This window comes from Stegodyphus dumicola, chromosome X2, assembly GCF_044657685.1.
Source record: "Stegodyphus dumicola isolate Sdum_Otavi_A_Nest chromosome X2, ASM4465768v1".
NCBI classification, from domain to species: domain Eukaryota; kingdom Metazoa; phylum Arthropoda; class Arachnida; order Araneae; family Eresidae; genus Stegodyphus; species Stegodyphus dumicola.
Genome location: NC_140781.1, coordinates 126,647,162 through 126,674,314, shown reverse-complemented (window position 1 = coordinate 126,674,314; position 27,153 = coordinate 126,647,162). Strand labels below are relative to the sequence as shown.

Below are 27,153 nucleotides of genomic sequence, written 5' to 3'. Positions count from 1 at the left end.
AACGAGGGACTTTGATTTGTTTCAACTCTGGTAGGGCCTTTTGAAATGTCTCCCATTCTTGTCGCTCTTTGAAAGGAAGTGGATCATCCCACTCTAGATGTAAAAGCCACAGCCTTTGCAGGAATATCTTAACACGCATGATTACAGGCCCTAGGAAACCTAAAGGATCAAACAGTTTAGCAATATCTGCCAAAACCGTGCGTTTTGTACAGATTTTTGACGAACTAGACACAGTAAAATTAAAAGAGTCTTCTTCTGGATTCCATCTTAAACCCAGAGTCTTTACGGTGCTTTGTGAAGATTCTCCAAAACGATACTCTTGTTTTTCGAATGGAACTTGTTCTAAAAGAATTTTTTCGTTTGAGCACCACTTGTGCAATTCCATTTTCGCAGATTGTAGCATGTCTATTAACTGCCGCTGCAATTCTACAGCAGAGGTGTAATCTTCTGCACCAGACAAAATGTCATCAACATAAAAATCGTTGAGTGTCGTTTTAGAAGCCAATGGATACTTATCTTTTTCATCTAAGGCTAACTGCCTCAAAACTCTTGTTGCTAAAAAAGGCACTGATTTTGTTCCATATGTTACCGTAAGTAATTGATAAAGTTTAGGTGCATCATTCAACGTATTTTTCCAAAGTATGCATTGAAGTTTTCGTTGCTCAGGATCTATACGAATCTGCCGATACATCTTGCATATATCAGCAGTGAAAGCCACCTTGTGTTTTCTAAATCGTAGCAAGATAGCAAACAGGTCATCTTGAACTACACCTCCATTCATCAAACAGTCATTTAATGAAAAACCAGACGATGAAGGAGCCGATGCGTCGAATACCACTCGTAACTTAGTTGTACTGCTGTCTGCCTTATAAACACCATGATAAGGCATTATGTATTTAGGAGTTTCCGTCACACTCTGCATTTTTTGCATATGCCCTAACGCTTCATATGCACTCATGAACTCACAATACATCCTAGACATGTCAGGGGTTTTGTCTAGTCTCTTCCACAAATTATTTAACCGCTGTGTGGCTAATTGCGAAGAATCACCTAAATGAACATCTTGCCTTAATGGTAGCGTCACTACATATCTACCCTCAATATCCCTCTGATGGGTTTTTCTAAAATGTTCCTCACATTCTACTTCTTTATTTTTTATTTTGAGTGATTCTGTAACAGCCTCAATTTCCCAAAAGGACTTGATTAGTGAATTTAAGTCTTCTTCGACTTTCATAAATCCGCACTGAATCGTATTGCCTGAATTTGAACCAACATTTACACCGGTAGCAATGTATCCAAATACGGAATTCTGAAGAGTTAAATTAGAATTTCGTGGATGAATTTGATCAGCCTTCAATAGTTCATAAAAGCATTCTGCACCTAACAAGGCATCTATTTTCTGGGGCTTGTTAAAATGAGGATCCGCTAGTTTGATCTTTTGCGGAAGCTGTGAAAATGAAAATTTAAAATAATTCACTGGTACCAAATCATTAATTTTAGGTACAACAAAGAATTCGAGAGCACGGTGGTAATCACGCTTGTTTGATATCACAGCAGTAAGCTTGGATTTTACCGATAGAGCTTTTCCATTTAAACATGAAATTGATATGTTAATTTTACTCCCTTTTATTCCAAGCCTATTAGCGAAATCATAGGTGAAACACGAACACTGACTTCCGCAGTCAAGTAAAGCTCGACAAGCAATAAAATTCCCGCAAGAATCTTTAACATAAGTAATAGCAGTAGATAGTAATACCTCCTTCGAAATCACTTGTGAAGCAGTTACAGACGAACCACTAAATTCCGAATTGTTTATTTGGCTGCAATTAGATAACATTTCAAAACATCTGGCATCAGGGTTTAGATTCGAGTTGTCTACTAAAGGAGGGTCAGAATTATTAGCCGGTGCTTCCTCCTTCCCCACACAACTCGCTATAGTAGCAGGTGAATGCGAAATGTCTTGATTGGGAAAATGCAGTAAACTATGGTGTTTTTTCATGCATTTTGAACAACTGAATTCTGAACGACAGTTCTTTGCAGTATGAGTCGGATTAAAACCCAAGCAATTAAAGCATAATTTATGTTTCTTAACAAATTCAAGACGTTCACTTACAGTCATTTTCAAGAAAGAATTACATTTATATAACTTGTGAAAATGGATACTTTTACAACAAATACATTTAAAATCTCGACCTTTAACATTTGACACTAAGGCAGTCACCTTTTGAATAGGTTGACCCTTTTTTGCATTAAACACATTAGATGACTTTGACGACTGCAAAGTTCTAGCATGATTTTTTAGAAATGTAATAAGCTCAGATAATTTAGGTAACTCACTTGTTTTTGAATCTCTTTCCCACCAAAGACGAGTGGAAACATCCAATTTTTGCAGCAAAATATATGCAAGAAATGTTTCTGCGAATCCCTCTATTTTTTGGTCTAATATTTCCAGAGACCTTACACTTTCATTCACTGTGTCTACTAATTTCAAAATAGAAGACGGGCTTTCATTTTGTATGGGAGAAATTGACATGAATCGCTTTATCTGGGCGAAAACCTGATCACGTTTATTGGAGTATCTCTCTTCTAAAAAATCCCAAGCAATTTTATAGTTATTGTCACAAATTGTGACTGATTGAATAATCCTAGCTGCTTCGCCATGAAGCGATAACTTCAAATACGAGAGCTTTTGGGAATCCGATAATACATTATTATTATGAATGCTTGAAATGAAAAGATCCCGAAAGCTTAACCAATCTTGAATATTTCCACTAAAAGACGGCAAGTTTAATTTAGGTAATTTCATACCTTGTGCAATGGTATTTTCAATCTTTACATTACTTGCATCTTTAGCACTAAATTTTGACATTTGTCGTTTAACCTTAACCCACAAAGTATCAATACTGTCTTGAACAGTTTGTTGTTCAGTTACATATTTGTCAAACTCTTTTTCATCAACTATTACAAATAATTTATCAAAAATATCTGAACATTCATTATTAAATTTTGCACATTTATTTTCAAAAAGTTGTAACTGAAATTCATCACAAGTATATTTTTCGAAGTCTGATGTCGCTTTCATTATATTTGACTTTAAAATTCTTTTCTTAATTAAAAATGCTTCCATAATTAACATTAATTAATAATACCGAACATATGAGCAAATTCACTTACCTCCGTTTGAGGTAATCCAAATGAACCCGAAATTTGTAAATCCAAACACACACTAATTTTTATGTCGAATGCGAAGTAACATATCACACTTTTTTATCAATTTAACTCTTCACCTTTAAGCTTTTTAACCAGCACTTTATCCATAGGCACTAATCTTCCTACCGGGTTGCACGGACCACAAAATTTATGTTTGAGAATAAACATACTCATGAAACACAAACACCAAGATTTAATGGACTGTAGCTTTATTTCTTTTAACTTCTGTTTGGATAGACACTCTTGCCATCGCATAGGTGCACCTCTCAGCACGCAATCAAGCACACTAATAATGGCCGCTAGCTAACCACGTTGTCGTTTTCTCCCATCGTGGTTGCCAGATCACTTCTGCCTTAACAGTATTGACTACCTTCTCTTTTTAAAGCTTATCGATTAGGGAATGCCGAAGACTGCAAAATATTAGTACAGTCAAAAGTCGTTAATTCGGACACCCATAATCCGGAATGATCTATAATCCGGACCTCAAAGCTACAAACTTTCTGCGCATGCGTCGCATTCACGCATGCGCACAGGCGTTTACGAGAGCGCGTAAGACCCTTACGGCTGCGAATATGTTTGTGCGCATGCGCGTTTATTGTGTAACGGAGTTATACGCTAAGCTAAAGTTATCTAATTCAGTTAATGTTGCAGATTGCGCTGTTCCTTAATCTTCGAATTGGATCCAGCTTATTATTTTTGCAGACTATTAGAGCAGTTTTATAAAAGTAAGCTTGAACTTTCGATTATGTCAAATAGAATTTCCGATGTATATTTACTACAAAGTGAAAGTATGTTTTGAAATCCGAAATCTGTTTATCAATTTCACGCTGCTCTGCGGCAGAGGGGGGGGGCAGAAACGTCATTATTAGATTATGATAGATTAGAAAGATTATGTCAAATAAAATTTCCGATATATATTTACCAATATGTAATTTGTATCTACAAAGCGAAAGTATGTTTTGAAACCTGAAATCTGTTTATCAATTTCACGCGGCAGATTGGAAGTTAATCTGTCAGCACTATCCTTATCTTCAGGGCAGATGTTTTTATTTTATTTGGTTTATAATTCCGTACTAAGTGTAGTATTTTATCTCGATGTACTCCGTCTTTGATATGATTTAAATCAAGTTCCTCGTCATTATAATTCGCTTCCGATAGGGAAGAAAGTGACCCAGAGGTTATTGAAAACAAAAACATTTCGATTGACAAATTAGTCGGTATTCTCAACACAGCAATTATAGGACTTGAACAGCGGAACTTTGAACAGCGAACTAAACAAGAAATTATGTCTGTTTAATAGAATTAAAGAGAAAGTATTATCACATGAAACGAAGCAACTTACATTGAAGGAAATGTTTAATAAAGTAAACAAATAAATATTAAGCTTTTTCTTTTTGTAAATTTTGATACCCTTTAGATCATAATTGTTCTTTATTTCATAAATTACGGTTTCATATTTTTAATTTTGTAATTTTTGCATGCCATCTTACCAGATTTAAACTGATGATCTATAATCCGGAAAAATCGATAATCCGGAATCGCCGAAGTCCCGAGGAGTCCGGATTAACGACTTTTGACTGTATTATATAAATTGGTGACTATACAGGCTGACTAAGTAGGGTTTTAATGATTTTTCATCATGTGATGTAAATACGACACGGTTTCCTTGAAGTCTACCATTAAGGCATCCCTTTCCTTAGATAATTCTTGTGCATTTTGCACTGTGCATGTTTTCCTTTACGTCCTTTAATTCTTTCAGCCTGCAGTGATATAGGAAAACTTAGCAAAATGGTCTTGATACGTATTTGGTTGAATTTGATGTAGTCCAGTATGTCAGCCAAAAAACCACACCAGTTTCGCTTTTGATATTTTAATTGCTCTCATAGTTCATGAAGACATATGAAGTACAGATAGTACAGTACTTCCTCATACTCTTGCATGAATAATTTATATTCCCATTGAAATTCCAGATTATTCTCAAATTTCCTTTCCATTGCTAATAATCGAGAAATACGCAGTTTTTCTCCCTTATAATTGTTATAATTTTCAATGTCTTTATAAGTTGGTTGTTTTAATTACAAACCTTTCTCATCATTATTTTGTAATGTTCAATATGATTTTCACAAACTTCTGTTTTGTAAAATATTCCTTTTTAGTAGGCATTTCTGCTAGTTCCCAAAATTTTTATAAAACAATCAGTATTTGAATTATTCTCCAATTTAATAAAGTGTCAGTTAGCTGTTTTTGGACCTTCTCCATTAGTTTTAATTTTTACTATAACCATCAAACAGAAAATTGTATTTTGAGCCAGCATTTTATTTTTCAAGCCAAATATCTGAGCATACATCAGGACAGTAAGGAAATAATCAACTCTTAAAAAATCAAATCAATTTCTCAAAGTGCACAAAATTTAAATTGGAAAAGGGGAGAAATTTTTATGTAATCTGTGCTTTACATCAATAAATTCCTCTGGTAATGGCAATATTAACTTACCTAAAATATTTGTATTAACACATGATCAAATTTTAAACAAACCAAGCCTCATATTTGGTCTGTTGATAACATTACAGTCCACATACTAGTAATATATAAATACAGTAGAAATCCAGAAATCTGCAATGCTTAGGAGCAGAGATCATAATATTCAGACTAAAAATGCAAAATAAATAAGGCATATTAGATACATTTAATTAAATTATTATATACATTATTACATTAATTTATATGTGTTAAATTATTATATATATTATTATTATTCATTTATATTAGTGATTACAGGGACATTTAAATGCATTAAGGACATACAATAAAGATATATAAAAATAAGGAATATTAATAAAGCATAAAATATTTAATTTTTTTTTACATGTTTCAAACATTTTTATGATAGAGGTTTGTTTTAAAACTCTAACGTGCTCCAGAGGCAGTTTTTTTTTTAATTATATAGAATCATAATGTCTTGCTCTGTGACATAATTCTATCGTTCTAAAATGTTGAGGTATTTTTCACTATGTTCCAAACCCTCATTAAAAAATATTTTCTCACTTCTATCAAATTCACTGTTTCAGACTAAAAATGCAAAATAAATAAGGCATATTAGATACATTTAATTAAATTATTATATACATTATTACATTAATTTATATGTGTTAAATTATTATATATATTATTATTATTCATTTATATTAGTGATTACAGGGACATTTAAATGCATTAAGGACATACAATAAAGATATATAAAAATAAGGAATATTAATAAAGCATAAAATATTTAATTTTTTTTACATGTTTCAAACATTTTTATGATAGAGGTTTGTTTTAAAACTCTAACGTGCTCCAGAGGCAGTTTTTTTTTTAATTATATAGAATCATAATGTCTTGCTCTGTGACATAATTCTATCGTTCTAAAATGTTGAGGTATTTTTCACTATGTTCCAAACCCTCATTAAAAAATATTTTCTCACTTCTATCAAATTCACTGTCTGTGTTGGAATTATTTTCTTACTGTAGCAAGTTCAAAAGTAAGCCAATGATTTCTTAATCAGTCATCTGATATGCCAGTGTTGGCTCATCTGAACTCATCATCCATTCAGTGATATCTTCCTCTTCCAAAGCCTCCTAATTTATTCGTTCGTTTGAATATGAAAAGCACTTCTCTTGCTTTAAGCCTTGCTGCACTGACCCTAAAACCATAAAATTCATTGTCATCACACTGCTTCAGTAAACAGAGAAGGTGGCTATACGTTATGCCAGGCATTAACTAATGCTGTTTGGGAAACAGAATTCCATGATTCAGCTAACAAATATATGCAGCCTTTAATGAGAAATTTTTTTATAACCACTAAGTGAAATAGAATGGTTACTTGAAAGATTGTTTTTCAGGAACTCTGATTTATAGTGGTATTTAATATTGTGTTTTATGTCCTGGTCCATTGGTTAGATCAGTGATGTAGTATTTGGGGGTAACAAAAGGCCATGACATTATCATATATTAAAATGGTGGCATCTGGATGTGCAGAGCAGTTGTTTAACAGTAGTGAAATCTTGCAGTTTGATGGTAATCCCACACTGTTACAATGCCTTTTAACCTCTTTAACGAAATGCTCCATGAACCATTTGGTCAAAGGTTGTTTTGTGAACCAAGAATTATTTATTTTTATTATTCTTGTAAATTGCAGGTAAGGATTTTACTCCTTTCAGAACTCTGGGATTGGTGTTCTTACCCACTGCCACTGGTTTACATTTGTAATTTCCAGCTGGGTTGCTGCATTCTAAAATAGTAATCTTTTTAGCTTCTTTCACCCCTGACGGTGCACTTTTTTCAATTGTCCCAAATGTCTTTCTTGGCAAACATAGCCAAAAACGTTCAGTCTTGTCCATATTGAAAACTTTCGGGCTAAGATTTTCTTCTGCCACTAACAAAGAAAATTCATCAATAAATTCCTTTTCACCATCTTTATTTGCTGAAAATCCCCCCCCAACATACTTTCAGATAATGTATACCATGCCTCTAAAATCTGTTCAGCCAACCGCTGTTGAAGTTGCATGGCTCCTCTATTTTTAAATCAGCATGAATCTGTTTTCCCTTTTCTTTCAGGAGCAGTCCTGAAATTGGTACCCCATCATTTCGCCGCTGCAGGAACCACTCGTACAAGACAGATGTGATGTTTGCCGATTTCGCCTCATGCAAAGATTACCGGTTTCAGATTCCTATGTTAGAATCACTGTTGCTGTGAAATTTCAACAGCTTTTCTTTATTTTTCCGTATATCATACGTGGTCTGTGCTGCAATTGCATATGATTCTGCTATAAACTGAGGAGTAGTACCTGTCCCCATCTTCAGGACCAAATTTAGATTTGATGAGATGCTAAGCTGTTTGAGATATGGGGCCCGTTATGAGAGATATAAGTCAATGTTTTTATATGGAATATGGTACAATTTTGGGGGGTGGCCTCAAGAAAGTGGGAGTCCTAAGCTATAGCTTGTGTAGCTTATATGTAAATCTGACACTTATGCAATCCATCTATTGCATGCTTGTCCATCTTCTGCAAAATTTCCACTTTTATATTACTGTCAAGCAACATGTTAATGTTTTTCAACGCTATAAGCAGTAAAATCATGAATGCATTTCTTATCTGTCATTGTATTAAAAAGTGCTGAAATTTAAAATATTTTAAATTTATCCACAAAATATCCAGATAAAAAAGGGAGCATTAAACAATCTCGTGAAGTAACAAAGCTCAGAAAATACAATATGAATAGTGAACTTGAAAGAAAAGTTGAGTGAATCATCTACTTTTTTATCTCTATGCAGATTGAAGGGGGGAAAAAGACTTTTACTGATATCTCAATAATTTGGTATTTCCGGCAGTTGTATTTCTGTTGTGACTCATTATTATTCGGAAAGTATTTTTTCTTCGGTATTTCGTTCTCCATGTTGTGGTTTCCGGATTTTTGAGAGGCAGTGCGGATTTCAGGTCGGTGGATTTTCAATATTTGACTGTATATGTGTAATAAGATGACTTGTAATAAGATGCAGTGGACTGACAATGGTTCTCTGTGTTATAATCCTGGGAAGACTACTGCATAGTTAGAAAGATGGCACTTGAAGGAGAGACTTGCAGTCTGATGGGGCTGAAGTGAATATAGTTTTTATTGCTCAATACGAACTAATTACTGAAAACACATTTTTCGTTACACATGATCATTATGCACCCCATGATTTTATACAGAGTATCACATTTTAGATAACAGCATAGTTAGCTGCATGACAGCAAAGGGAGCAAAGTAGTGTTTTGACTGCAAAAGAGCTGAAACTAAAAGTGTGCAGTTATAGAGGCTTGCGAAGAGAAGAATTAGGTTAGAAAGGTTTTAGTTCTCAAAATTTTGAGTTCAGGTTCTGAATTAGCTACGTCATCAGTGTTATGCAAGCCATGCAAGATAAATTGATCTAGAAATGACACAGAAAAGTTGTGATTTTTAGAATAGAGGGAGAATTAAGGACTATTGCTAATTAAACTTATAATTTTGATTTATGTATTTTTATGTTACATATAGATAGATTTTCGAACCCTGGTATTTAAACAGTTCGTTCAGAATAAACAAAGATTCATTTCCACAGTCTGTTGATATTTTAATGTCAATTGCTTTACAGCATCGTGCAGTGGAACTTCTCACTGTAAAACTTGATAACATGACCATTATCCTTACATGATTCACTTGAAATCTGATATGAAATGCTTTCATTTTCAGCAAATGAATTTAAAAGTGTTATTGGCTTTTAACATGTCCATGTAACAAACTAGATGCCAACATAGAAAAATTTTCGTGACTGTCTTTCACATCCATAAATTTTGAGTTTTCAAATCTTTTTTTTTTTTTTTTTTTTTGAGAAGTGTAAAAATTAACCATGGATTCATAGATGTTACTTGTTCATTAAAAGCCTTTATGCTTCTAATAATTTTATCTGAAGTATCAGATGAACTGCTGTAAATTATCGTTATCTGCTTGTAAATTGCATATTTAATCTAGAATATTTTTATTAATGACTGTATGATTTGTTTATTTTTATTATACTTAGCACCCAGTTTCGCCCATGCTTCTTAAGAATGATAGAAAATGTCTCATCAGGAAGTTATGCAGTCAAATACTGAAATTTTTTAATATTTGGTGAAGACGTCTTATGCACTGTTGCATCAGACAGTTCTTTAAAATTCATCCAGTCATTAAAGTTACCTGAAAAATAGGAATATTTAATTTCAGTAGCTTAAAATTAATAACACTAAAAGTTTCTGGAACATTTATTGTATTGGCCGTATTCAATGAATCTGACAAATTTTGATGTTGAAGTTTCATATTAAAATACTTGAATTCAGATTCTTCAGTTATTGATTGCTCATCTGGTACCTGGGTTTTATATTTATCAAAATCGAAATAAATCCTTTCCTAGGATTCCAAATTAATTTTGTTTTTGGACAAATTCAAGTAAAGCTATTCTGAAGCTATGTAACCACTGCATTTGCTGTATTTTTTTTAATTCATATTTCTTATTCACTTATTAGCAGCCAAAGAAGATGAAGTTAAAGCTTTAAAATATATATTGCTGTTGTACAATTAATACTGTCTTAAAATCATACTTTTGATTTTTAAAAGTATAAGTAGTACTGATGTTTTAAAAGCATAATTTTGATTGTTAAAAGTACTTCCTATGCAAAAAATAAATTATTGCTTTTTTCCCTTTGAACTTTTATGACTGAAAACTGAAATAACTGTAGAGGGAATGAAAATAAAACTGAAGAAATTTGACTGTGAGCATGTTGTATGGAAAATGTTTTACATTTAATATAAAATTATTTTTCTGCTGATTCTATGGCTGTATATAAAATATGTACTGTGACATGTATCACAAAACTGACTTTGTAATCATGTAAAAAAGAAGGATGCATATTATCATCCATTCAGGTGTAACATCCACTAATCATGTACAGTACAAAGTCCCAAATTTAGACCTGCAATATCCAGAATTGTCTAATATTTAGACCTCCACACCACTAGCACAATAAATAAATAAAAATATCCCCTTATAAAATCTAGGAATGGAGAATGTAATACAGTCAAAAGTCGTTAATCCAGACACCCATAATTAGGAGTAATCTATAATCCGGACCTCAAAGCTACAAACTTTCTGCGCATAATGCTTTCACGCATGCACACAATACGTTTGGATGCTGGAGCTGCCAAAGGATCTACAAAGCGAAAGTATGTTTCAATGTCCATCAAACAAAAAGTGGAGTTGCTGCAAAAAATGGATAAAGGCATATCCTTTGTTTCTCTAACCATTCCGAAATCTGTTTATCAATTTCACGCTGTTCTGCCGAGGGGGGGGGACGTCGCGGTGCGCAATTAACAGGAAGTTGATCTGTCAGCACTATCCTTATCTTCAGGGCAGATGTTTTTATTTTATTCAGCTTATAATTCCTTACTAAATGTAGTATTTCATCTTGATGTATTCCATCTTTGATATGATTTAAATCAAATTCCTCGTCATTATAAATATCACGAGTACACATCAAATAGTTTTCTGGTTTCAATTTTCTAATTTTGACTATGCTTAATGTATGCTTTATGCATGCGCACATTGAAAGAAATATTTAATAAAGTAAACAAATAAATATTAAGCTTTTTTTTTTGTAAATTTTGATACCCTTTATATCATAATTGCTCTTTTATTTCATAAATTACGGTTTCATATTTTTAATTTTATAATTTCTGCATACCATCTTAACAGATTTAAACTGATGAGCTATAATCCGGAAAAATCGATAATCCGGAATTGCTGAAGTCCCGACGAGTCTGGATTAAAGACTTTTGACTGTACAGTCATGCGTAAACATATTATGCGTATTAAACATATGCGCATATGACGCATGCGCAGGAAGTTTGTAGCTTTGAGGTCCGGATTGTAGATCATTCCGGATTAAAGACTTTTGACTGTACTTTAAAAAAAGAAGCAGGTGTGTCATAAATGTGATTTTTCTCTTGACTAATTGAAATTCTTACATATTTCTCTCTTGCATCTGCTGGTTAGGGAATCACACTGTGGCAAATGACAACAGAATGATTGGCATATTGATATAGGCCAAAATCACATTTTCTGCATTTGAGTGGTTAGCATTTTTCTGTCTGACCTAAACAGTAAGGGAAACCCCAATGTTGACATGTCTACGTGTCATCTTACTAGATTTAAACTTTTATCTAAAATTAAAAAATTTCCAGAATTGCCAAAGTCCTGACAATTCCAAATCTCGGACTTCGTACTGTATTAACAAAATTTTTATTTTTAAAGCTTGTTAAATATCAGTACTTACTTTGAGCATCAATTATTCAGTTGCATATATTTTGCAAATCAGTGTTTAATAAAATAACTTTTTTGTTTATAATAATCATAAACTCTTTTTATTTAGCTGCTGGAATGGGGAATACTTTGTCTGATGTAGCAGGAATTGGGTATGTCTTCCCCTTATCATATTATAACTAGGTCATTTTATTAATTCTTGAAGCACTGAGAAATTTCATCTGGACCTGCACCATACTGAAAATTGCTTAATTAGAGTTTTATTATCTCTCCTTCAGAAAGTAAGAATTACTTTTCCATTCAAAATGTGACTTTTTGTATATTTATAGTTGTTGTGCATAGATTGTTGGTAGTGCAGGAGGAAAGTAACTGTAGAGTAATTTTTTTCACAATGGTCAAGACACTTTTAAGGAAGGGTTGAGAATGGCCAAATCAATGAATCATTCAGCTATCTTATCACCAAGAGTGTTTCATGGGGGGATAGGCTAATAATAAATCCTCAAGAAAGGGAAATGCACAAACATCCTTGCCTTTGATTTTGGCCTGAACACTATTGCAGCTGCCACTGTCATGACCTAGTATTTATGTTAATAATTTAATTAAAATTAAGGAATTTCACTCAGCTTAGAGTGTTAATGTAATACAGAGCAGTAATTAATATTACAAAGCATGTTTCTTATTTCGATACTTAATGGACTTATCAAGATTCTCTCATTATCATCTCTGCAATTATATGGGATTAAGTTTTGTATTTGTGTGGACAGTATTTTGGTAACACACATATTTTTCTATTTAAAAGTAGTGTGTGTTGTCCTTTGACTCATTTTAAATTCAGGATACGATTGTTAGACATTGTTCCTGTTTGCGTGTACTGACTGCTGCTAGATAGCTTTGTGTTACTTAAGAAAGCAAGCATTTATTTCATTGCAGAAGTCTAGCAAACTTTGCTTAACATGGAATTTTTTCACTCTTTTTTGTATTACAATATTATACTCATGTTTATTAATATTGAACATATTACATGTTTTGAAATAATTGGTGCTTGGCTGGCATCTGCACCACTTTTGAGTTTAAAACAAAAGTGTTAATTTTTTCGCAGTGAGACAGAACTCATTTAGTAGTTCTAGCTGAATGTCAGTGATTCAGGTTTCAGTGGTTCTGTCTGAATTTTGGAGTAAGTTTCTTTGCAATGTAATTTTTTTAATTTCTAAGGAAGTATTCTTATAAATTCAATTAACATAAATATGTAGAATGATGTAAGTAATATTCTAGATAATGGAAATTACCATGAAACAAAATGAAAAATAATGGTGAAACAAACTGGTGCAGAATCTGATGAAACTCTAAAACATTCAATAAATTCTTTTCAGAAATAAGTGCCACAATTAAATTAGCATAATTATTAGTATTTTATCATCTGTAACAAAATTTTTCATATGTAACTTTCAGGTTCCTTTCAATCCTAATTTACAGGTAGTTTTCAATTAAGTTTTTTTAAAAAAAAATCAGTTGATAAATCTCCCAAAAATAAGATGTAAAATTACTAATTTAAGTGGCAAGTTGTTGCCATTCCAATACTGCAATCAATGGAAAGTTTTCTTAAAAAATCTGACAATGAGAGTTTGTTATATGTTAGCCTGTTTAATAGGTCTTTGAGTCAAAATTTATGCAAATGCAGTTTGTATAGTTAAGATTATTGTTATAGCTATCTGACTCTGTCAAAACAAAGATGGAGCAAGTAAACATTTTGCTCAAAATCAGTGAGAAAATCAACATTTGTTTCTTTTTATAGTGTTGAAAATTTCAAAACTGCTACATATACGGAAAACTTGATATTATGTAATAAATCTATAACATCTAGCAGATTTTTACTGTATATTTTTACTGTCTTTGTCTGGACTATAGAAATATGAGAACATACAGTCAGCAGTTGCATACTTGTTTGCAGGGCATGAGCACGTGTAACTTATACCTGTGGTATGCTATATTGTTTGTTTGACAGGATTTATGTCACTACTACCCTTCAGTTGAATTGCAGCAGCTTGCTATTTCACACTTTTGTTATCAATGATCAGCATTTGCTACTTGGGGTCTGAAAATCCATTAAATAATATGATAAAAGCTTGACTGTCTAGAAAGCTCAGGATATGCTGAAATTCTGTAAACTTTTGCATTAAAAAAATGCAATTCTTGGTAGAAAAGTCAGGTGAACAGAAGAAATTTCCAGTCTAAAGTTATTAAAACTGTCATTCTGTTTGTTATCACCTTGAAAATCAAAATCCTATATTTATATAAGATCTATTAAAAAATGCATTTCGAACATATAACCCAACGTACCCAACTACATTAAAAACTTTTTTCAATCCAATGTAATTATTAATTTCTAGTTTTATTTTGAAAGCCAAAATAGTAATATTATTAATAATGATATATTGGTATAAATTTCTTTTTCAGAATAAAGCTATTTTTTCATTTTGATATTTTTTTAAAACTTGCGTACCTTTCTGAATAGTCTAGGTATTAGAACAGTTAGAACAATTTCTGAATAGTTAAATATTTCCTATATATTTTCTTTAATTTACTCTGCATTGATGAATCAAGTTAATTTTTATATTGCTGTTATGCTTCTATTGTATTTTGTACTTTGCATATGAAATTGTTCACATACTTGGATATAATTAAATAACTAGTTTAGTAAACTTTTCCATAAGGATCCTAAAAGCTGAATTCATTGGAAACCCTGATTTTATAATTCATGTTTTTGTTGGATTTCGGATGACATGTAGTTTGTATTGTGTATGTACTTCCTTCTCCTTTTTCTTTTTTTTCTTCTTCTTCCTTTTTTTTTTTTTTTTTTTTTTTTTTTTTTTTTTTTTTTTTTGTTAATGTGCTCTATGTTTTTCTGCCATTAATAATTGTAGTTTTGTTTCATGGAAGTGGCTACAAAAGAATCAGCTAAAGATATATGTCTTTAGTAGGCTTATTAAAAATATCTTTTGTGTACAAGGGAAATGTTTTATTTAAGATTCAAATGCATTTTCGAATATAAATGATACTTTGGAATATGTTTATTAGTTTCTAGAATCTATGATACACTTCTAGCATAATAGTTTATTTTGACATGTTAGCAAATGGTTTTATTTAATTTATAATGCCTTGTTCTAGGCTAAGTGCAGTTATGCTTTTAAGATGGCACTTCCTGAAAAACCTAGTTTTGTTAGTTTAGTTGAATGCAACAAAACATGAGAGGGTTGTGTGTCTTAGGTGGGAAAAGCCTTCACAGAGGACTTTCTAATATTTATGTTAAAGGGAAAAAGGAAAAAAAATAAAAAAACTATGCATCCAACTCATTTGCTAAGATTACAACTGTGTCAAACTACTAGAGTTCACATCTTCTCAAATCTTCTCAGCCAGTATCGGATGTGAAAGCTTGAATACTGGAAGGTTGGCAGTAATAGTTGACGGAAGACTATTTTCAGTGCTGTTTTTAGATGGAAATGTGAAAATAATATACAGTTTTCTCATTTCTTGAAAGAAAAATTCATTTCCTTTTCTGTGTAATTTAACCATTGTACTTTAACATTTATGTAGATATCAGCAGAAAGTTAAAAAATTTTCAAAGCATTTAGAATCATAATGCATATCAAACTAAGTAAAATGAATTTTAAAAGCTGTTCTGATAGCATATTTTTTATTCTCTGCCTTATTTTATTAAAATATCATCAGTGTCAAAAATAGATTAAAGGGCATTTATATGTCTCTTCAAAGTATTAATATTTTCAGATATATATATGTAATGATAATTTAATAATCATTACATATATAAAGTCAAACAACAAAAATCGGTGTTATATTTGCAAATTTTCATAGGACTAGTTTTGATTGTTTTACTGAACCATCATCCTCAGCTGCCAATGAGCTCGAAAGAGCATCTAAATTGATGAGCTCATTTCCCTTAAACTCTGTTTGAAACAAATGCATTTTGTTTTCCAAAATAAGTATTACAAGCGAATTGAGGAATTAGCCATGGGAGGCCCTCTTAGTCCTATCCTGGATGATATCTACATGCATTATTATGAATCAAAATTATTTGAAACTAAACTTTCCGGTGGGGTTCTGCTACTTAGACTATACTTTTACCCTGTTTGACAGTAATAAAGATAATTTAAATTAAAGTTCTATCAGTAATAAATTCCATTGATAATATTCAGTTCACTTTTGAACTTGAGACATGCAATTCTCTTCTGTTCTTCGAAATTTTGGTCACACCTAACACTTCCAACTTCACTACAACTGTTTACTGTAAACCTTCATCGGTTTGCCTTTCACCACATTTCAAATCATGTCATCCAACCAAACAAAAGTTAGCTTCAATTTATTCCTTTGTTTTCCGTCTACTACAAGTTTGCTCCTTCAAACTGGCTCTTGATCAAGAACTAAATAATTTTAAAGCAGTAGGTATTGATAGGGGCTTTTCACCCAAGCAGTTAAGAAATTCTCGTCTCAAGACAACAAAAAGCACACTCTTGTGTTAGAAGATTATAAGAATTCTGTTTTCATTCCTTTCTTTCCATCCATTTGCTATAAAATTGCACGTATTTTACAGAAATTTAACTCTTGGGTCGTTTATTCTCCTATCAATAAAATTCCGAGTTCCATACTTAAGGAAATCATATTTGCATCCCATTGCAGATATGATTTCCTGTCGTATTTACAGGATTTCTTGCCAGTGTGGTTTAATTAACATTGATCAAACTAAAAGAGCCTTAAAATTTTGCATTAAAGAATATGAGGCATATGTTAGGAAAAAGGAAATACAGAAGTCTTTTATTGCCCAGCATTGTGGGCCTAAAAATTACACTTTCCATTTTTCTGCAACCAAAATTATTCAAGAAACATCTTCCATTGTTGAATTAGATTTTCTAAAGGCATTTAACATTAAAAAAAAAAAAATCTCTCTATTCTTGTTAACGAGCATAATTCCAATCCATCTTTATCTTCAGCCTTTAAGGAAAATATGCTTTAGTTTTCTTGTTTCATCAATAGATGGTGCCAGTAGCTTAACTCCTGTCCAGCCATTCTTATAATATCTTATCAATATATTTTATTCTGTTCATTTGCTATTTGGCAGCTGAGGATGATGGTTCAGTAATAGCACCGAAACTAGTCCTGGGAAAATTTGCAAATATAACGCTGATTTGTGTTGTTTGACTTCTAAATCAATATTTGTTCAGTGTGTTTCTTTTACCTAAATTATATATATTATTATTAAAAATTCATGTTTAGAATGAATTTATTTTTACTAAGTCTCCAAAATAAAATATTTTGCGTTTATTTTAAATGCTTGTACATATTTTTCTTCTCCGTCTTCAAAGCTCAGCTTGGTATGTTGAAATAATAGCTTCAAAAATTGGAGTAAAGGCTCCTTCTTTAACTCCAGCTCAAGCAGGGATGTCCAGGTCAAGATGGTGCATAAATCTAGTAAGTAAAAAAAGCACTTTTTTATCTTAATTGCTCACTCTCAGATTTGTATGATAATACTTTTATAACTTTTTTATGGATTCCTTTCTTGCATTTTATCAATCTATTGAATTTAATTACAATTTATTCATTAATTTCAGGGTCGTGCCTTTGGAGTGACAATTGGTTGTTTACTGGGCATGTTTCCCCTTCTTTTCCAGTCAAAAAAAGAAGCAACTCCTGAGAATAAAAGTACTTCTACTACATAGTTTAAGGGATTTAATTATTAGTTTTATAAATCTATTTCTTTTGAAATAGTAACACTTGTAGCATATTATTGATTGATAACATTAGATCTTATTTTTTCTTCATGTAATATTTTTTGTCCTCTTAAAAAGCAGTTTCATCTTTAATTTGACAAGTTTTTTTTTTTTTTTTTTTTCTTTTTTTTCCATTTGAGTGATATTTTTCCCTGAAATTTTACTTGTTAATTTGTGTATTGTATTTTCTCTTGCTAACACGTGTTTACAATGTTGGATTCTCATTATACTTAATATGTAATTGTACATTTGTAAAGTTATGATGATATATGTACTTGAATTACTGAATATTCTCCGAGTTTTTAGTTCAGGATAGCTTATTATATATTTGTGCAAAAAGTTATTTATTAGTATATTTATGCAAAAGGGAATTTAGAGGGGCATAATGCTCAAACATTTTTCCATTTTTTAATAATGAGAATTTAGAGCCACTACAGGTATCCATTTAACCCCTTCGCACCGGTTGGCGCAAACGCGCTAATTGCAGAGGCTGGCAGTGTCTTACGCGAGCGTCTGTCCAGGGCCAGGGGCATTTTTGCTATTAAGCCTAAATCCATGAAATTTCCGAAGTATCAACACATTGTTTAATAATGCTTTATAGAGTATTTAAACGGCTTATGCATTATAGATATTTTTATATATACTTTAATTACCTTATTTCTTGTTTAAATGCAAATTTTACACATTTTATTATCATTACTCACCATTTTATGACTTTTAACATTATACATCTGAAAACTAAATATATTACTTAAAATTCTCTTTTCGTATGAATAATTTGAAAACAGGGATCTACACACAGTCCTATGTTACATTCCTTGCACTTGTAATAACTCATTTGCCGTTTTGGAGGATTTTTCCTGGAATGTGAACAAAAGAAGTATCGTCGTCTCATTTTCTTATCAGTATCATCTGAACAAAGTTTTGGAAAATGTCTTTCAGTTAATCTGAGCGGATTTAATGATTCTGCTGATCTTGGTGTGATATATTTAGAATCAATATCTGAAATATTTTACATCATTTCTGCTATTTCATGCTCTATTAAACATTTTCGACGCTTCGACATTGCAACGGCAAAAACAGAAAGAATTCACATCTAACAAGATCTAACTATTTTCTAAAAACTGAACTGCAAACCGAAATACCCAACCCTTTAGCGAAAATAAAACTTCTCTACTTACAATAAACAACTACCACGTGCGAATTTAAAGAGACGTCATAAATCACGCCATTCGCAAACATTTATTCCCCCTTCTGTTTATATAATCAAAAACATGTGTATGTGAGTCATGCTTCTCTCATTTCGAGTAGAAGGTCTAATGTACATGTATCTGAAATCATATGGACATACAGTGCCACCTTGTGGCAGAAATTATAGTTTTTAAAACGTTTCAGGACACTGGCACAAATACGTGACAGTCGGGGCTGAATGGGAAAACGCTTTGGCATGCCTGCGTGCTGGCTGGGAAGTGAGTGTGTTCGTTGCTGGCACATAGACGTGACAGTCGGCGCAAAGGGGTTAAGATCTGACTCATATTTCCCATTGTCCTGTTATAAATATCTGGAAATTTGTCTTTTGTTATACTATCAAAATGCTATGAATTACAGTTAGGGGTTTTTGGAATTTTATTTTTATTTGTTGTCAGGCAGCTACAGTGAAAAATGTCTACTTCTTAAGTATTGAGTAGGGATTCGGAAATTGACATATATGGGTTCAGCATATTGTTGTTAACTTAGCAGAGAGGAAATGATAAGAAAATTTGTTCCTTGAATTATGTAAAAATGCATAGTGGTGTTTTATTATGGAGAATAATCCAGAGGAACTAAAATGCAATGTGTGTCCAGAAAACAAGTGATGAAAAAGAAGGACTCATATAATCAAAATCAGTGTTTATTGCTTTGTGGTTTACACTGCTGAGAAAAAGAACTAAAAAATTTTGTTCCCTAAGAAGATTGGGGTGGAGGCAGACGTTTGAACCCTTTATATTTCTTTCTCTGGTGTTCGCCAGACCTTGATTTTTTTTCCCCCTTCTGTTCAGATGTGTAAAGGGAAGTGTTTATCAATTATAGCCAATATAGCAAATCTGCATGCCCGAATTATGGAAGCAATTGGGCTGCTCACACCAGTGATGCTTTCAAATATGTGAAATGAGCTAAAGTATTACCTAGACATAACCCAACCTACAAATGGTGTTCGCATACATGTGTTTTAAAACTGTCCAAGTAATTATTTCCAGCTTTGTAAACCACATTGCAATAAATGCATTCATTTCAGAAAGAGGTGTCATTCTTTTTATCACTTCTATTTGTGACACCCTGTATTTTCTTGCTGATGACCTGCATTATGTAGTTTGAAATGTGAATGGATGCATTTTCACTCTTTTTCTATATGGAAATAGTCTGTGTAGTGCAAAGAAGGCAATATAGTAACTACACATAAACCTGTGGATTATTTCTTATAGTAGCAAAATTAGTACATAAAAATTCCTTGGTATGTCTTACTCAGTTACAGTCTGGGCATAAAAAACCTGGCCAGACTATTACTGAATGAATGTCTCCCAATTCTACCTCCCATTAGATGCTTTTGGATGGACTCAAGTCTTAGTATGAAAGAAAACCATATGGCCCACATAAATTTTTTTTCTCTTATCGGGTAAATTACTTTTTTGCAAGTCTGGTAAAATGACATTGTTTTAGTTAAAGTTAAATGAACTTATATAGTAATGTCAGTGGCAGTTTTTCCTTCAATTTATGAATATAAATTATAATTCGAATGTCTGAAAACTACTCATTTGAACATGCTAATATCAAATTGTTTTTTATCATTGCAATTGACAGCTGGTTGTGTGTAACTAGTTTTTATATATGATGCTTCATCCTTGCATAAAAAACACTATGGCCATCTTGGAAGTCTTTTCACTAATACTTGTATTTCATGTTTTATAACATTTTAAATTGTATAAATTGTATTGTAATTTAAAACAGTACATGATTGTAAAGTAATGTATTGTTTTAAATTGTATCCTATATTTCTAATAACAGTACTGATTAAGGTTTCAGTGCATTAACATCTCCAAATTTCGTGAAATTTACTAGTTAGAAGCTTTATTCTACATTTTTTTTACTGTTCAACAGAATTTTTTCAATTAGAAATTCATTTGCTTTATTCATTAATGATATTATACAGAGTTTGAAACTAATTAACATACATAAAATAAGCTTTTAAGAAAATAAAGCTTGGCTTATATTTTTGTGTATGTTTTTAAATGTGATTGTTAAAAATGCTTTAAATTTTTTAAAAAAATTATAGAAGTAGAGCCAAAAATTACTAGAATAATATGTATGATTTTGGACAGTGGTAGTTCTCCCCCCCCCCCAGATTTTCACAAAATATTACTGGCTATCTTGTAATAACGCTCTAAGCCAACCGTTCTCAACCTTTTGACTAGCATGTACCATCTAAAAAAAATTTGGAAAACTTGAGTACCACCACTACATTTTACAATGATTATTTTTCAAATTCTCAATAGAAATATTAAAAAGTATATATATTTTGCCATTTGCACAACTTATTGGCTATATTAAATGTGCACACATAAAAAATATGAAATTAAAAATTGGTTACCCTTTTAATTATCAAAATTTAAGTTATTATACCTTCATTCTATACGTCTAGTGTTATTTCACTTAACTTTAACCGTAAATTAGGATTCACTTTTAATTTTGTTCTGCATTAAATGTGGAAGAAAATAATTGTTCACACAAATAGGTTCTTTAAAAAGGCAATAAAATTTTAATAGCTTTATGTGAAACGCCTTTAAATTCTTTTTTGGGGGGTTCAGACAAAAGTTAACAAGTGTGTTATTTTTGAAATCTTCAGTTAGAGTTCAATGACAGGAAATTTCTATCAATTTTTCTTTTTTTTCTCGAGATTTTTTAATTTAATAGTTAAATATACTTTGTTTCTTTGCATACCACCTATTTTTCTGTTGTGTACCACCGTTTGAGAATCACTGCACTAATCTGTATTCCTGTGTAAATTAAAATATTTCTATCATAAAAGGAGACATGCCAGGTATCAATCCATTTATCATCAATAAAAACATTTAAAAGTAATAATTGAGAATTTTAGATTAGAGATTGGCTAGAACTTAGAAAAAAAGTAGACCTTAAGAAGACTGACTGTTTACATAGTCATCCAACAGAAGAATATATCATGAGAATCTTGATGTTTTGAAGTTATGATTTTGTTTAGTTTTATAACTGCTGATCTGAGTGCAAGACAGCAATGTAGAGGAAATTTTTAATTTAATATGTGTTATGTTTTAGTTCTATTAACAGTAAAAATTTACTGTTGAGGAAATTCTTCTTTAAATGTTGGATGTCTCTTTCATTGACTTTTGTGCCTATATTATAATGCTGCTGGTTGAATGATCAGTTATGAAATAAAGCAGTCTTTTTTTTAATGCGGATTAGCTATATATATTTTATGCTAATGAGCAGAGCTGTTCTGAAATTGAACAAAATTCATTCATAGTAATACAAGAATACCTGAGCAAACTTACAGAATAAAATATAACAGTTCACACATATAGTAAATAGGTAAGCATAACTGTTGATTACCTGATCTTTCTTTTAAAGTTTAAAGTCTGAAAAGAATTTGTAATAGAAAATGTTGAATTATTTGCTTGAAGCAAAGCTATCCAATCTACGAATACTTAAAGATGCAGTGTTTTAATTTCTTTATGAAATATTCTGCACCACATTGTAGTAAAATGTTGAAATGCCAGTATTGTTGTTGTTGAACCAAAATACGGGCTGAATATATATCTGTGCAAGGAATGAAATATTACCTATTTTTCACAAAACAACAGAGTCAGAGCTAAAAATAAGTCTTGAGCTAAAAATTCATAAAGAAATAGAGTATTTATGCATATTCTATAGTGAACTAAAATGCATAAATTCCCATTGTTTTTATTGAAGTTGTGTGCCAAAATGAACAACTACTATCAGTTTTCAGAAATGTAATGTGAACAAGGGAACTGTGGTGGTAATGACAAACAGTGCTTAAAAAACTTGAAATAGTTTTAAAGTAATAACTAATAGTTTAAAGTAGTTAAGAATTATATATATATATATATATATATATATATTTAATTCTTAATATATTTAATTCTTAACTACTATATACAGGGTGATTATAATTAAAGTTTAAGTTTCAAAACGCTACAAAAAAAGAACCACTGATGAAAATGATGTGAAATTTGAAAGGAATGTTATTGAAGAAGGCGGAAAGCGTATGGCAGAAGAAAAAATTTAGTTTCAAAAGTTAGCAACAGATGGCGCTGTAAGCGGCAGAATCACGACGAGAAACGAGAAGCGATTCTTAAAACAATGGCTAAGGTGGAAGTTACACATTAAAACGCATTGACAAATTAGAATTGTTGAATAATTTTATTTGCATGACTGTACATATCACATCGAAAGGGACAAATCGGTTTCAAGAGTTTTGCGGCGACATACCGCATAAGAACCATTCATCAAAGAAGTTCGGAACTGTCGCGAGACTGGCACAAAACATGTTCAATATGGTGTTGTGTGCAACAAGTTGAAAGCGACAAACAGCATGTTCCACAACGGATCGCAGTGTCTCCGGGGTGATGTTCAGAATGTGTTGCGAAATGCGTGCCTTTAATTCTGCTAAATTTGCAATTGGAGCACGAAACACAGCATCCTTCAGATATCCCCACACCCAGAAATCACACGGAGTAAGATCAGGCGATCGGGACGGCCAGGCTGTAGGGAAATGACGGCTGATAATTCGAGCATTTCCGAAATGGCGCCTCAGCAGCTGCTTCACGGGATGTGCAATGTGCGGAGGAGCGCCATCTTGCATAAAAATGATTTCATCCACACATCCACGCTGTTGCAGAGCTGGAATCACGTGGTTGCGCAAAAGAGACGCATACCTCTGACCAGTGACGGTTGCAGGACCGGAAGCACCCGTCTGTTCGAAAAAATATGGTTTTAGGATGAATGATGCCGTAAAGCCACACCATACCGTGACCTTTTCAGGATGAAGTGGTACGGGGTGCGTTGCCAGTGGATTTTCTGTTGCCCATATTCGACAATTCTGGGTATTCACGTATCCTGTCAGATGGAAATGGGCTTCGTCTCTCCATAAAATTTTCCACGGCCATTCATTATCCACTTCCATGCGAGCCAGGAATTCTAACGCAAACGTCTCCCTAGCTGTCAGGTCAGGCGGAAGCAACTCCTGCACATGGCCAATTTTGTACGGATAGCATTGCAGGATGTTTCGTACAATTTTCAGCACCGTGCTCGTAGGCCTGTCCAATGTTCGGGCAATTCCTCGTGCACTGCACGGTTGCACACCACCGGCCGACCCCTCCTGTAATGCTGTGGCCACTTCTTCAACTACCGTCGAATGCACTCGTTTTCTCCCTCTACCAGATTGCACATCAAACGAACCTGTCGTTTCGAATTTTTGCATCATTTTCTTTAGACCTACGACACTCATTGGACCAACGCTTTCTTTTATACCCTTCAGTGTCCTGAATTTTTGCAGAGCTACTCTTGCACAATCATCATTCTTGTAATACAGCTTTACCAGCAGAGCGCGGTCCTGCAGTGAAACACCCATGGCGAACGTCTGAGACGCGAAATGAGGAACAGCCTGGTACCTGACGGCTTTATAACACTGAAATTTAACTAACATTTTAATTTGTCTTCTTCCGCTTGCAGCGTCATCTGTTGCTAACTTTTGAAACTAAATTTTTTCTTCTGCCATACGCTTTCCGCCTTCTTCAATAACATTCCTTTCAAATTTGGCGTCATTTTCATGAGTGGTTCTTTTTCTACAGCGTTTTGAAACTTAAACTTTAATTATAATCACCCTGTATATATATACATAACATTTGAGCTAAATCTCAGGTCATAAATTTTTAAATATTAACTCAAATAATAAGTCCCCCCCTACCATTCAATGTTTTGACATGCTAAATTTTATTCATTTTGATCTGTTCTTTACTGTGTATAAAAGAGTTGCTTTTTTTTACTTTTCCTTTTCAAAGACAGTATTCGCCCTTCCCTCCCAGAGGTCTAGAAATGAGTCTGACTAAGAAAGTAGTTTTTTTTTTTTTTTTTTTTTTTTTTTTCTTCCATCATCATCAAGACATCAGTTCCACATGTTTTGTAATAGATTCTAAACTAATCCTAAAAAAATACTCGCAGTTTCAGATTTTGTATACATTTATCTGATATAGATAAATTTGAATATATTTATCTGCATTTGAATACGTTTGCCTGATATACTGGAATGCCGCTAAAAGTTATGTTTTTTAAAACTTGCTGCTCTGATAATTGAACTAAAATTAGGTCATTAGAATGGCTATGAGAAACTTAATTCAGTAATAATAAAAAATGGACTTATTGATTATTTTTACTTCAAAAATTCAGAAATATATTTGATAGGCATCTGGAGTTCAGTTAAGCTTAGCTATTTTTTTTAGTCTTAATATTAAGTATTTTAGTAATTTTTCTCCTGTCTTATGAAGGTATTACTTTTTCTTCAAAACTGATTTTAGTAAAAGAGGCCTAATAATACAAAAATGTGTGTTTGAAATTCTCTTAAAAATCTAGGGTAGTCTCAAATTAATAAACTGCATATAAATGAAGGCGGTTTATTAATTTAAAATAATTAATTAAAATTGAAAAGAATTTTTTTACAGCAAAAATATATAAGTATTATAGGAATTTCATCTTTTATTTCAAATATATTTTTTAATTCTTTGAAACTGATTTTGGTCTGCATAGTATTATGAAAAAGGAAAAGGTTAACATTACTCGTGTTAATATTTTGCACTTAGCTTAAAATTCTAGCTTGTAAATTTTCTGCATTCTGTGTTTCCGCAAAATAATATTGGTTTCGTGCATGTCTGTGCTTTGTAAAAATTAAATATTGTGCTCACTCAGGAACTTTGTTATTTAATTATCTAATTTTTGCTACTTAAGTATTTTATTACTTAAATGTGTGTAACTGAAAAGTCTAGCTAAGATGTTTTGAACCTTTTCACATATCTACACCTTTCCGTATTTGCTGATATAATATATCAGAAAGAAGAAAATTTTTCGACTTTTAGTGTGCATTAGGCTTACTTAGAGGGGGAAAAAAAAACTCATTTTGCAGCTGCTATGAAACTGAATTTCTAAATAAATGCACATTATTTCATTATGAATCTGATACATGTATTTATCGCATTTCAGCTGATATTTAAAAGTATTTATTTTTAATGCTTTGTAACTAATATTACAGGGAACAGTTATAAATTCCTTTTAGTATTTATTGTTGTGTTAATGTGGCAGGTTTTATATATACACGAAAGCTTTATTCATATGTATTTTTCAAACGTTTCTTTATTTAAATTTGAATTCCATCAAAGGATATAATTGCTTGCTTTTTATATCCATAATTCTTTATATTAGAAATACTTTCTGTGTCTGTATGAGAGTCATGTATTCCTTAAATGACGCTTACTAAACTGCAAAATGCTGATTTATGTTTTTAAAGTTTTATTCTTGTTAATTGCACTTGTAAAAATAAAACTTTTGATGTCATTCTTAATTATCTATAAGACATTTACAATCTGAAAGTACTGTATACTTATACATATAAAACACTGTTTTTTAAATGATATTTCATGGAATGTATTTGATGAACTCTTTCTAAAATCTGATGTTGAGCACCATATCTGTATGGAGAAAATAAATTTACATCAGTTTTATGTCAAAAAGTGAACTAACATAATATCTGTCTATGCACATATCACACTTTGTCATTAATGGAAAGTTGTTTGTATAACACATCATATAAATATCAGCAAGGAAAGCATCTTAATAATATGATATATTTTAAAAAGGTTATTGAAGTGCAGCTCTAATTAGCTGAAAATTTTATTTCATTAAAAAATTTATTCTACTTATTTTACTTTATATTGTTCCCCCAAAGTGATTATTATTTTTTTATCTTCAAATATTTGAAAGTGGAACATTTGTGGATGTAATAAAATTATATAACTTATAATTTATGTATATTTGTAAAATTTTTGCCAACAAACTAATTTTTATTGTAAAGATAGTGTTTTGTATTTTTAGCATGAAATCATTCAATTTGCATTTTACAAAAATATTTATTTTTGTTACTTTTGAGGTGATGAAATGTAATGCATGTCTTAGAAGAGCAATGTAGTTTCCAGTTTTTTTTTTAGAGAAGAAATAGCATTTAATTT

General features: G+C 31.8%; 1 protein-coding gene across 1 annotated transcript in view; it reads left to right on the top strand.

Annotated features, from left to right (window-relative positions):
- The window catches only part of LOC118201382 (transmembrane protein 65), a 58,969-nt gene extending 35,896 nt beyond the window's left edge, over nucleotides 1-23,073 (top strand). The window contains exons 4-6 of the mRNA XM_035373476.2: nucleotides 12,175-12,217; nucleotides 17,441-17,546; nucleotides 17,687-23,073. Of these exons, the coding sequence (XP_035229367.1) occupies nucleotides 12,175-12,217; nucleotides 17,441-17,546; nucleotides 17,687-17,794 (257 nt within the window). The 3' untranslated portion in view covers nucleotides 17,795-23,073. The remainder of the gene's footprint in view (nucleotides 1-12,174; nucleotides 12,218-17,440; nucleotides 17,547-17,686) is intronic.
- Nucleotides 23,074-27,153: the final 4,080 nt, after the last annotated feature.